The 12665-nt window shown below is 40.2% G+C and overlaps 2 protein-coding genes across 2 annotated transcripts; both read left to right on the forward strand.

Annotated features, from left to right (window-relative positions):
• The first annotated feature begins 216 nt into the window (after positions 1 to 216).
• Positions 217 to 1245, forward strand: LOC117023186 (olfactory receptor 49-like). Its single transcript, XM_033107643.1, has one exon. The coding sequence runs from the start codon at positions 217 to 219 to the stop codon at positions 1243 to 1245; it is 1029 nt and encodes a 342-aa protein (XP_032963534.1).
• A 9284-nt stretch (positions 1246 to 10529) lies between these two features.
• LOC117023187 (olfactory receptor 49-like) lies at positions 10530 to 11558 on the forward strand. The gene has a single exon (XM_033107644.1). It carries the CDS (start codon positions 10530 to 10532, stop codon positions 11556 to 11558), a length of 1029 nt encoding a protein of 342 aa, XP_032963535.1.
• The last annotated feature ends 1107 nt before the right edge of the window (positions 11559 to 12665 follow it).

Consider the following 12665-nt stretch of genomic DNA (forward strand, 5'->3'; position numbering starts at 1 on the left):
TGGGAACAGACATGAGACAGCAACTCTGCGTAACAAGCCTGAGTGTTCAGTGGTGGGAACATATGTCCTTCAGAGAAATAAAGGGCTCCTTCTGCTCAAAGTGCGACACTCACCCCTCTTTCCTTTCAGGTTCAGGTGACCTCAGATCCTCAGAACACCACGAACCCTGCTGCTGCACACCTCTCGCTGGCCAACCCACCAGAGGCCAGAGGGGCCATGGCGAACCACACCACTGTCACCGAGTTTGTCCTGCTGGGGCTCTCAGACGCCTGTGAGCTGCAGATGCTCATCTTCCTGGGGCTCCTCCTCACCTACCTCCTCACTCTCCTGGGGAATCTCCTCATTGTGGTCGTCACCCTCCTGGACAGTCATCTCCACACCCCCATGTACTACTTCCTCCGCAACTTTGCTGTCCTGGAGATCTGGTTCACCTCCGCCATCTTCCCCAAGATGCTGACCAACATCCTGACCGGATACAAGACCATCTCCCTCCCAGGCTGTTTCCTACAAAGTTTCCTCTATTTCTCCCTGGGCACCACAGAGTTCTTCCTACTGGCAGTGATGTCCTTTGACAGGTATGTGGCCATATGTAACCCCCTGCGTTATGTCACCATCATGAGCAAAAGGGTCTGTGTCCAGCTAGTGCTTTGTTCATGGGTGACAGGATTCCTCCTCATCACCATTCCAACAATCATCATACTTCAGCAGCCATTCTGTGGTCCTAATATCATTAATCATTTCTTCTGTGACAACTTTCCACTCCTGGAACTCATCTGTGCAGACACAAGTCTGATAGAGCTTCTGGGCTTTATTGTGGCCAACTGCAGCTTACTGGGCACCCTGTGTGTGATAACCACCTGCTACGGCCACATCCTCCGCACCATCCTGCACATCCCCTCCGGCAAGGAGAGGCAGAAAGCCTTCTCAGTCTGCTCCTCCCACCTCATTGTGGTGTCTCTCTCCTATGGCAGCTGCATCTTCATGTATATCCGGCCTGGCAAGGGCAGCCAGGGGGACAGGAACAAGGTGGTGGCCTTGCTCAACACCATGGTGCCGCCAGTGCTTAACCCCTTTATCTACACCTTGAGAAACAAACAGGTGAAGCAGGTGTTGAGGGAGCAGGCAAACAAACTCTTCTTACAAAGCTATGGAACCAAGTGGCTAAAGATGATAGTCCCAGGGAAGCTAAGGAAATATCAAGCCGCTGCAAGAAATCGAGCCTTTCCCAATCAGAAAAATCTCTGATGGACGATCAGTTGGTGAAGTGGTTAGAGTGCGATGCTTACAACACCCAGGTCGCCAGTTCGAGTCCCACATGGGCCAGTGAGCTGCACCATCCACAACTACATTGAAAACAACGACTTGACTTAGCTGAGCTGTGCGCCGCCCCCCCCCCCCCACTCCGCATCCTCCCCTACACACACACTAGATTTAAAAAACACGACTTGACATCCTGGAAAAACATACTGTTCCCCAATATTCCCCAATTAAAAAGAAAAATCTCTGATGACATATTTCTGGGGTGCCAGTCACTATGCAACTCAGCATAAACCAGGAAGCTCTCTGGACCCTCAAGGCATATTTGGTAATTGTCAGATGTGAATACTTCTGCTCATCCATCTCTGTCTGCCTGGCCTGGCTTTCCGTCAGAATACAAGTTCTTTGATGGCAGGTACTAGCTCTGTAATTCACCATAAGCCTCAAGCACCAACCCTTTGACATAGACATATAAATACTCAGTAAGTCCTTGCAGACCGATTGCTTTGTGCCTGTTTCCCCAACACCTCAGAGGAGAGGAGAACAGTCCTCACGAGAGTCTGCATGTCACACTTATACTCCTATGTATCAGCAAGAATTTTTAAAAAATGGCTAAGCCAAACTGCTTATATTTTTCATATAAGCTACTTATGCTTTTTTAGTATTAAAATTCATAGAAATTCCTCATTCCTATTGATAAAGCCTCTTCCACCTACTAGTTGTGTTACTTCTCTTAGCCCTAGTTTTCTCAGCTGTAAAATGGGGGTGACAATGCCTATTCCAAAGAATCATAAACAAGTCAAATGAGATATTCTCTGCAAAGTGCCTTAAATAGTGATGGCACATGGTAAGTCCTCAATAAAAGTTAGTTCCTTTCCTTCAATTTTTATCCTACCTTTCCTCTTTTGCTTTTGATTTCAAACTAGTTATCAACAAAAGCATTGTTTATTTAAAATGTTATAAATTTTATAGTCAAAATGTTATATTAACTCATATAAAAATGTTTTTTAAAAAAAATTTTTTCAAGTAGAGTTGATACACAACATACCAGTTTCAGGTGTAAAACATAGTGATTAGATATTTATATAATTTACAAAGTGATCACCCCAATAAATCTAGTACCCATCTGACACCACACATAGTTATTATAATACTATTGACTATATTCCTTATGCTATACTTTACATCTCTATGACTATTTGTAACTACCAATTTGTGCTTCTTAATCCCTTCACCTTTTTCACCCATCCCAACTTCCTCTCATCTGGCAACCATCAAAATGTTCTCTATGAGTCTGTTTCTGTTTTGTTTGTTTGTTTTGTTCTTTAGATTCCCCATACTTGAATAAATGAAATAATATAGCATTTATCTTCCTCTGTCTGACTTACTCCACTCAGCACAATACCCTCTAGCTCCATCCATGTTGTTACAGATGACAAGACTTCATTCTTTTTAATGGCTGAATAATATTTAATTGTAAATATGTACCACCTCTTTATCCATTCATCCACTGATGGACATGCAGGTTGCCTCCATATCTTGGCTGTTGTAAATAACGCTGCAATGAGCATATGGATGTACATGTACCTTTGAAGTAATGTTTTGGGTTTCTTGGGATAAATACCCACAAGTGGGATTACTGGGTCCTTCTTTGTCTCTTGTTACAGTCTTTGTTTTAAAGTCTGTTTTGTCTGCTGTAAAATGTATTGCTACCCCCACTTTTTTTTTTCATCTTCAAGAAATATCCTTTTCTACTCCTTTACTTTCAGTCTATGTGTGTCTTTCAATCTGAAGTATAAGTTAGGGTTTTTTTTTTCTTATCCATTCAGCTACCCTATGTCTTTTGATTGGAGCATTTAAACCATTTGCATTGGAAGTAAGTATTGAAAGATATGTAGTTATTGCCATTTTACTATTCATATTTTTGGTCTTTTTTTCTTCTCCTCCTTAAAGAAGTCCCTTTAACATTTCTTGTAATACTAGTTTTGAGGTTGTGAACTCCGTTAGCTTTTTCTTGTCTGGGAAGCTCTTTATCTCTCGTAGGCCAGGGAGCCTAGTGTGAAGCTGGAACCCCTCGCTCTTCAGGGGGTCCTCTGCAGCTGAAATATCCCTCCCAATTTTTAACCACCACATGTGGGTATGGAGACCACCTTGTTCCACGTCTCAACCCCTCCTACCACCCTCGAGGTGGCTTCTATATGTCTTTAGTTACAGGACTTCTATTCAGCTAGACTTAAGGTGATTCTCAATGATGGTTGTTCTATAGTTCAGTTGTAATTTTGATGCAATAATGACAGGATGTAAGCAGAGTTTACTTACTCCACCATCTTGATCAGAAATCAATCTTATATAAAGTTAAATACAGTATTTGACCTATCGCAATTTGTTACTAAGATGTTTGGTACTTTGATGAAGACAAAAATAAAGTCAAATTAGTAAGTGAACAAATATGAAATTAATTAACATATTAATTCATTCCAAAATAGTGATTACACAAACACCATATTCAAGGAAACGTACCACGTTTCCTGAGAGATAATAATTAATCTATGCCTTTGAAGAATTTTAAATTTAATATGGAAGATAGAAAGTACACAAATAACTATAATTCCGGGTAGAAAATGATTTGTGTAAGAAAATATCAGGTGTAACCTTCAATAACAAATTTGAAAAACAGGAAGAAATGGATAATTTCCTAGAAAAAGAGAATTTTCAACATCCAAGAAGAATTAGAAAACTTAATTAGACAAATTACCATAGAAGGATCTCAAACTGGGATTGTATATCTACTATAATCTCAAAAATGATGTCCTCAACAACAAAAACAAACAACCCAATTCTACAAATTGCCAAAAAGCACATGAAAAGATGTGCAATCTCACTGATCGTTAGGGAAATGTAAATCAAAACCACAATGAGATACCACTTCACACCCATAAAGATGACCATTATTTTTAAAAAATTGAAACAGAACATAGGAAGTGTTGGCAAGAATGTAGAGAAATTAGAACCCTTGTACATTGCTGGTGGGAATATAAAATGCGGTAGCCACTGTGGAAAGCAGTGTAGTGGTTCCTAAAAATTTAAACATAGATTTACCATCCGATACAGCAATTCCATTTCTGGATATATACCCCAAGAACTGAAAGCAGAGGCTCAAACAGTTATTTGTGCATCCATGTTCATAGCAGCATTGGTCATAATAACCAAAAAGGTGGAAACAACTCAAATGCCAATTGCTGAATGAATGGATAAACAAATAGGGTATATACATACAATGGAATGTTGTTCATCCTTAAAACGGAATAGAATTTTTATAAATGCTACAACATGGCATTGTAGACATTGTAGAGCCTTGAAGACATTTTGCTAAGTGAAATAAACTAGACACAAAGGGATAAATATTGTATGGTTCCACTTACATGAGGTACTTACAATAGTCAACATTGTGTAGACATAAAGTAGAAATGTCGTAACCAGGGGCTGGAAGTGGGAGTGGGAATAAAAACTTATTGTGTGATACTGAGTTTCGATTTGGGATGATTAAAAGTTCTGGAGATGGATAGTGGTGATGATTGCACAACAATGTCAGTGAACTTAATGCCATTGAACTGTACACTTTAAAACGATTAAAATGATAATATTTATGTTATATGTATTTCACCACAATAAAAAAGACAGACTCCAGATCAAAAACAAAACTGTTATCTTTGACTTCTCTCTTTCTCTTATGTCCTACAACCAAGCCATCAGCAAATTCTGTGGGTTATACCTTCAAAATATGTACAGAACAAAACCCTACCACTTCTTTTTTTTTTAATTTCAAAGATAGAGCTTTATTCATCATATATATATATATATTTTTATTAGCTTCAGGTGTACAAAACAATGTAATAGTTAGACATTTACACCCCTCACAAAGTGATAACCTCCCTTCCCCAATCTACTGCCCCTCCGACATCGTACATAGCTGTTACAGTTCCATTGACTCTATTCCCTATGCTGTACTCCATGTCCTACCACTGCTTACCACCACCACCGTTACCTTTTTTGTCCATACCACCTTTCCTTTCCTTTAGGTTCTCCGGAGATCCCCTATTAGCCACCCCCACCCCATCCCCATATCCCTGGAGGAGTTAGAAAGCTCATGTAAGAGGGAGGTAGGCTTGCAAAATTAAGACAGATGAAGTCGACAACACACTCTTTTCTCTCTGAAGATTTCCTGCCTGAAATAGGCCTAAGTGGAGGAAGGCGTACATTTTAACTTGAAATAAAGTTCAAAATTTTAACAATTACATACGATTGGACAATTTAATAACCCCATTCTTTGGACTGATAGTGAATGCAAGAAAGACTTCTAAAACTATATGAATGGCCAGCAAAATTTGTCATACCTGTCCTGATTCTATCCAGTGGTCAAGGAAGAAATAACTACATGAATAGGTTTAAATCGGTGTGTAGGAAGGGGGTAGAGTGGAGAATACATATTACAAATAAAGAGTTATTGTACATAATATATAAAGACAAACAACCCAATAGCTAAATGAGCTAAGAATGTGTATAAACACCTCACAGAAAAGCAAACCCAAAGAGCCAGTACATAAATGAAAAGATGCTTAACTATATTAACAGTCAGGACAATTCAAATGAACAGTTAATCCTTTTGATGACTGATAAAGTATTTTTTTAATTTTTCAAGTAATAATGGTATTATATTCTATTTCAAAGAATATTATTGTTTTTATACTTAACTGAAATATTTACAGATGAAATGATTCAATGTCTGGGATTTGCTTCACAATAATATGGGAAAACGGAAAACAGGTGGTGGCCTAGGTGAAACAAGAATGGCCATGACTTGGTTGAAGCTAGGTGATGACTACACCCAGTTCCATGCCTTCATAGCTCTCATAATATCTTGTTATCACACATTTATTCACACGTGTTTCTCTCCTTAATTTTAGTATGACCAAAAAACTAATTTTCCAGTTCAGGGGGAGGAAAGTAAATCAGGTTCCTTTTCCTTCACCCAGAAACAAAGATTCACATAGTAAGGATAAAATCATGAGGACGTTTTTATATTCTCCCTGACCCTCTCGAGACCCAGTGAGGAAGAAAAGGAAGAATCCTTAGTCACTTGGGGAGTTGAGGTTTCCATTTCTCACCATGTCTGGCAGGTACCCACGGATGGGTGACCACCACCCAAGAGCTACAGATCTCAGAAAGTCAGGCCTTTCCTGGTCTGGCCAGAGACGGAATACAATTGCTATAATCAGCTCTTAGCAGGTGCAACTGGTGTGTGCCATGGACACTCCTTACCCACAGCTGTCCAGTTATCAGCTTCTTACCCACAGCTGTTCAGTGACCCCTTCTGATAGGTCACTGGTGTAGTTATGACTCTTTCCAAGAGTAAGGTAACTACACTAGCAGTTCATCTGAGGTGACCAGGTGTTTAGGGAGTGGGTTGCCAACCCTAGCCATCCTATCACCTCAAGAATAGCCAGACTCAAGGGACAGTCAAATTAACTCACTAGTCCATTTAAAACAGCTGAAAGGCAGTCAGTCACTCACTTGCCTTTTCAAACACATCATTTTTTCCTAAAATCATAATACTTACTGCATTCAAGTTATAACAGCCAGTTTTTCTGGTCTAGGGAACAGTTTGGTGAGCAAAGAGAGAAAGTGAGATTACAAAAGTAATTTTAGCTTGAATGGGCCAGGGACCAAGATGTGGACTGTCCCAAGGTCTTCTTACCAAGATTCACCCAATGGAGAGAAAGCTCCATGGGGACAGGGAACCACGTCTGTTTCGTTCACCACTCATAGTTATCCTCAGTGCATAGTATAGTGCCTAGCACATAATAGGTATTCAATAAATATGTATTAAATGAATGATTGATTAATTAATTAAAAATTCTTCACACACACCTCCACACACACACTCCAACTCATTTTTCAGGTCTCAGCTTTATACTCATATAACTCCATCCAGAACATCTTCCCTATCCTTCAGTCTGGTTAAGGATCTCCTATGAGCTCTCCTCAGTCACAATAGTAATTAATATTTGTGTGATTGTTTAATATCTTTCTTCCCACAAAATTCTGCCCATGTACCACCAGCATCTAGAACAGTACTTGTCACACAATAAGCACTCAACAATAACTTGTTGACTATTTTAATAACTGTCTTCTTTGTTACAATTAAACTTCATTAGGAGTGTCTGAGCTTCTCGACCAGAACAATGTAAATGTTCAATACCAAAGTTGAAGAAAGTAAGAGGTAAGGGACCTTCCTAGGTAAGGGACCTTCCTAAGGTTCAATACCAAAGTTGCAGAAAGTAAGAGGTAAGGGACCTTCCTAGGTAAGGGACCTTCCTAGGTCCCTATTACCACTGATGGTAATGAATCTCAGGGGAAGCACAGCTCCATCCCACAAGAGAAGAGTGAGTATCTTCAGATTGGTTAAGTTTGAGCTGTGTAACTTGTGTATCTCTGAGTTTCCATGGAGACCAAACAGAACCCCAAGCAGTCCAGGCCTTATGCCAGATTCACAGAGACAAGAAGTCTCCCATGAATAATTTACCTCAGAATCCTCTATGGGCATCATGTCCCTGGAAGGGCATGTACCATTAGCTAGAAGACTCTTAAGCCCAACTGAAGTCATACCAACCCACTTCAATTGATGTCTGCCTCTGTCTTAGTATAGGAGGGATGAAAGAATCATTAATTAGGTTCTATATCTATTTCCAAGGAAAGTGGTCCAGCAGCCACACTGTGAAGGAAGAGGAGAAATAGAAACTTCATGCGAAATTGGTGAACCCAAAAGTTCTGGGGAACATATAGAGATAGCTCATTTCTGAGGAGATCTGGGGATGAGTCAGTGACAACAAAGTCAGGGAGCATTTCTTAAGACAGATTGGTAGTTGGAAAACATGGAGGTTTGGTGACACAAACAGAATAAAGAGAACAGGACCTGCCTATGTCCGTGACCTACAGACCATGTTACAGCTCTGGAGCTTCATTCACTTTGAATTTCTGGTGAGTCCCCCAAGCAGTGTAGTTAGTCCTCAAGCAACATTGCAGAGCCAGGAGCTTCCTGTGAAAACCAGGAGTCTCCATCATCAGAACTGCCTTGAAGACAGTCGAGCACCTCACCTAATAGCTAGTGAGGGAACCTGCATTGGGGCAATTTTGGGAATGGGAGAAGGGGAATCTGATTCTTCTGGACACTCTGCCTAGGACTCTGTTGTCTGTTTTCAGGTGTCCACTGGCAGGCTATGGCACAGCTGACTTATTTGATTATTTTCATCCTTCTCAGTTTGTTTCCTCTTTGTCTCTCCGGAAACATTCTACTTAACTCTTAATCCAAATGGGCTCACTGTGATGGTTTCTTTTATAATTTTGAATTTGTTATTGTATAAGTAATAATAAAAATAATAAAAAGAAGAAAGAAAAGTCACCCGTTATTCTCCCATTCTTATATGGCAATTATGCTCATTTTTCCATGTTCTCATCCAGTTCTTCTCAATATAAATACATATTTTATATAGCTATAATGTAGCGTTACCGTTTCCATAATGCAACCATATCACATTAGTTCCTGCTCCTGTTTCAGATGGAATCAGCTCTTCCCTACAGAAGCTTGCCTTAATCAGTCCTTTGTATAAAAGCAAGACTTTTATACAAAGATTACCTAGCTCTTATCAAGATCTCTAAGGACAATATTAAGCAATGTAAAACCTAGAAATAACAATAATTTAAAACAAAGATGTATTCTCTAAAATAGAAATTGAACCAATGAACAACTCTATCAGCATTTTTCATTATTATTCTTTATTAATATCACTGAGGAAATTATACCAAACTTTTGAGCATGATACCTAATTTAGAAATGCATGCTCTTCCCCCTCTACATATTAATTTCATAGCACATGTATCCTAAAGCACATTGGCCAAATAATATATTAACAAAAAGTTTGTATTAACACGGCAAAAAGTTGTCATAGTAATATGTGGGAAAGAAAGAGTTGCAAAACAAGTATACATAATCTATAAGCATGGCTATATAAACCAATAAACACTAAATAATAGAAAAAATACAATAGAAATAAGTCAAAATCTTAATAAAAGTTGTTTCTGTGGGACTATAGGTGATTCTTCTTTTTCCATTTCTCTGTATTTCTTAAACTTCCCATAATGAACTGATAACGTTTTTATACTTTTAAAACTGTTCATTCAAATACATACGGTTCAAAATTTCTCTTCCTCCAATTTCACTCTTACTTGTTCTTATTATTACCCTACACTAGAGTTTCAACCACAAAGGGAGAAATAAAATAGCTAACATTATGTGACTACTTGCTTTATGGCTAGCCTTGTGCTAAGTGTTGGCTATCCATCATTCATTTAAGTTCTGGGACAACTTTTTATAGAGGTACTTTTATTATTCCAATAAGGAAACAGACTTTTGGTGAGGTTAGGTAACAGGTGCCAGATAAGTTAGTAAATTGTGAAGCTCGGGTGCAACCACAGTCTCCTGAACTTGAATGTCTTTCGTAACAAGCTCCTAAAGTAAGTATTCCCTCAATGCAGTCAGTGAAGGCCTGTGATCCATTGCAACGGGAAGTACAGAGGGTGCCAAAAAAGTGTATACACATGTAAGAAAGGAAAAAATTATTAAAATTGGAATACTCAATAAATGCCGATAACAAAAGATAAATACAAGTCACATTTGACTTCTGCATTTACAAGAGGTACTCAGAGTGGTTACCATCAGCGTCCAGACACTTCCGATTATGGGGAACTACTGCTTGAGCATAAATAACATCTCTTAAAATGTGTATTCATTTTTTTGGCACCTCTTATATTTTAATGGGCTTAGGAGACCCCTTACAACATTTGGGCACACATGGGTGATCTCAACTGATCTAAAAGAATGAAAGGTTTTTAACACAGTTTCCTAACAGAAACAAGAGAAATGGGGGGGGAAATTGGTAAAGGCAAAACCTTTCCCAAAGAATCCCAGAAAATTTATTTTTAAAATGGGTCAAATTATATGTCTTGATGCTAATTCAGTGAGGAATTTGGACAACCAGCCTGAGGAGGGAAAGAAAGCAACTAGTAGGTCAAAGAAATAAAGGACTCCTTCAGCTCGAAATGCAACACTCACCCCTCTTTCCTTTCAGGTTCAGGTGACCTCAGATCCTCAGAACATCACGAACCCTGCTGCTGCACACCTCTCGCTGACCATCCCACCAGAGGCCAGAGGGGCCATGGCGAACCACACCACTGTCACCGAGTTTGTCCTGCTGGGGCTCTCAGACGCCTGTGAGCTGCAGATGCTCATCTTCCTGGGGCTCCTCCTCACCCACCTCCTCACTCTCCTGGGGAATCTCCTCATTGTGGTCGTCACCCTCCTGGACAGGCGTCTCCACACCCCCATGTACTACTTCCTCCGCAACTTTGCTGTCCTGGAGATCTGGTTCACCTCCGTCATCTTCCCCAAGATGCTGACCAACATCCTGACCGGATACAAGACCATCTCCCTCCCAGGCTGTTTCCTACAAAGTTTCCTCTATTTCTCCCTGGGCACCACAGAGTTCTTCCTACTGGCAGTGATGTCCTTTGACAGGTATGTGGCCATATGTAACCCCCTGCGTTATGTCACCATCATGAGCAAAAGGGTCTGTGTCCAGCTAGTGCTTTGTTCGTGGGTGACAGGATTCCTCCTCATCACCATTCCAATGTTCATCATATTTCAGCAGCCATTCTGTGGTCCCAATATCATTAATCATTTCTTCTGTGACAACTTTCCACTCCTGGAACTCATCTGTGCAGACACAAGTCTAATAGAGCTTCTGGGCTTTATTGTGGCCAACTGCAGCTTACTGGGCACCCTGTGTGTGATAGCCACCTGCTACGGCCACATCCTCCGCACCATCCTGCACATCCCCTCCGGCAAGGAGAGGCAGAAAGCCTTCTCAGTCTGCTCCTCCCACCTCATTGTGGTGTCTCTCTCCTATGGCAGCTGCATCTTCATGTATATCCGGCCTGGCAAGGGCAGCCAGGGGGACAGGAACAAGGTGGTGGCCTTGCTCAACACCATGGTGCCGCCAGTGCTTAACCCCTTTATCTACACCTTGAGAAACAAACAGGTGAAGCAGGTGTTGAGGGAGCAGGCAAACAAACTCTTCTTACAAAGCTATGGAACCAAGTGGCTAAAGATGATAGTCCCAGGGAAGCTAAGGAAATATCAAGCCGCTGCAAGAAATCGAGCCTTTCCCAATCAGAAAAATCTCTGATGGACGACCAGTTGGTGAAGTGGTTAGAGTGCAATGCTTACAACACCCAGGTCGCCAGTTCGATTCCCACATGGGCCAGTGAGCTGCACCATCCACAACTACATTGAAAACAACGACTTGACTTAGCTGAGCTGCGCGCTGCCCCCCCCCCCCACTCCGCATCCTCCCCTACACACACACTAGATTTAAAAACACGACTTGACATCCTGGAAAAACATACTGTTCCCCAATATTCCCCAATTAAAAAGAAAAATCTCTGATGACATATTTCTGGGGTGCCAGTCACTATGCAACTCAGCATAAACCAGGAAGCTCTCTGGACCCTCAAGGCATATTTGGTAATTGTCAGATGTGAATACTTCTGCTCATCCATCTGTGTCTGCCTGGCCTGGCTTTCCGTCAGAATACAAGTTCTTTGATGGCAGGTACTAGCTCTGTAATTCATCATAAGCCTCAAGCACCAACCCTTTGACATAGACATATAAATACTCAGTAAGTCCTTGCAGACCGATTGCTTTGTGCCTGTTTCCCCAACACCTCAGAGGAGAGGAGAACAGTCCTCACGAGAGTCCGCATGTCACACTTATACTCCTATGTATCAGCAAGAATTTTTAAAAAATGGCTAAGCCAAACTGCTTATATTTTTCATATAAGCTACTTATGCTTTTTTAGTATTAAAATTCATAGAAATTCCTCATTCCTATTGATAAAGCCTCTTCCACCTACTAGATGTGTTACTTCTCTTAGCCCTAGTTTTCTCAGCTGTAAAATGGGGGTGACAATGCCTATTCCAAAGAATCATAAACAAGTCAAATGAGATATTCTCTGCAAAGTGCCTTAAATAGTGATGGCACATGGTAAGTCCTCAATAAAAGTTAGTTCCTTTCCTTCAATTTTTATCCTACCTTTCCTCTTTTGCTTTTGATTTCAAACTAGTTATCAACAAAAGCATTGTTTATTTAAAATGTTATAAATTTTATAGTCAAAATGTTATATTAACTCATATAAAAATGTTTTTTAAAAAAAATTTTTTCAAGTAGAGTTGATACACAACATACCAGTTTCAGGTGTAAAACATAGTGATTAGATATTTATATAATTTACAAA

This window comes from Rhinolophus ferrumequinum, chromosome 6 (genome assembly GCF_004115265.2).
Source record: "Rhinolophus ferrumequinum isolate MPI-CBG mRhiFer1 chromosome 6, mRhiFer1_v1.p, whole genome shotgun sequence".
NCBI classification, from domain to species: domain Eukaryota; kingdom Metazoa; phylum Chordata; class Mammalia; order Chiroptera; family Rhinolophidae; genus Rhinolophus; species Rhinolophus ferrumequinum.

Coding starts and splice junctions, on each gene's coding strand:
- LOC117023186 (XM_033107643.1), top strand. CDS start 217: ATGGCGAACCACACCACTGTCACCGAGTTTGTCCTGCTGGGGCTCTCA.
- LOC117023187 (XM_033107644.1), top strand. CDS start 10,530: ATGGCGAACCACACCACTGTCACCGAGTTTGTCCTGCTGGGGCTCTCA.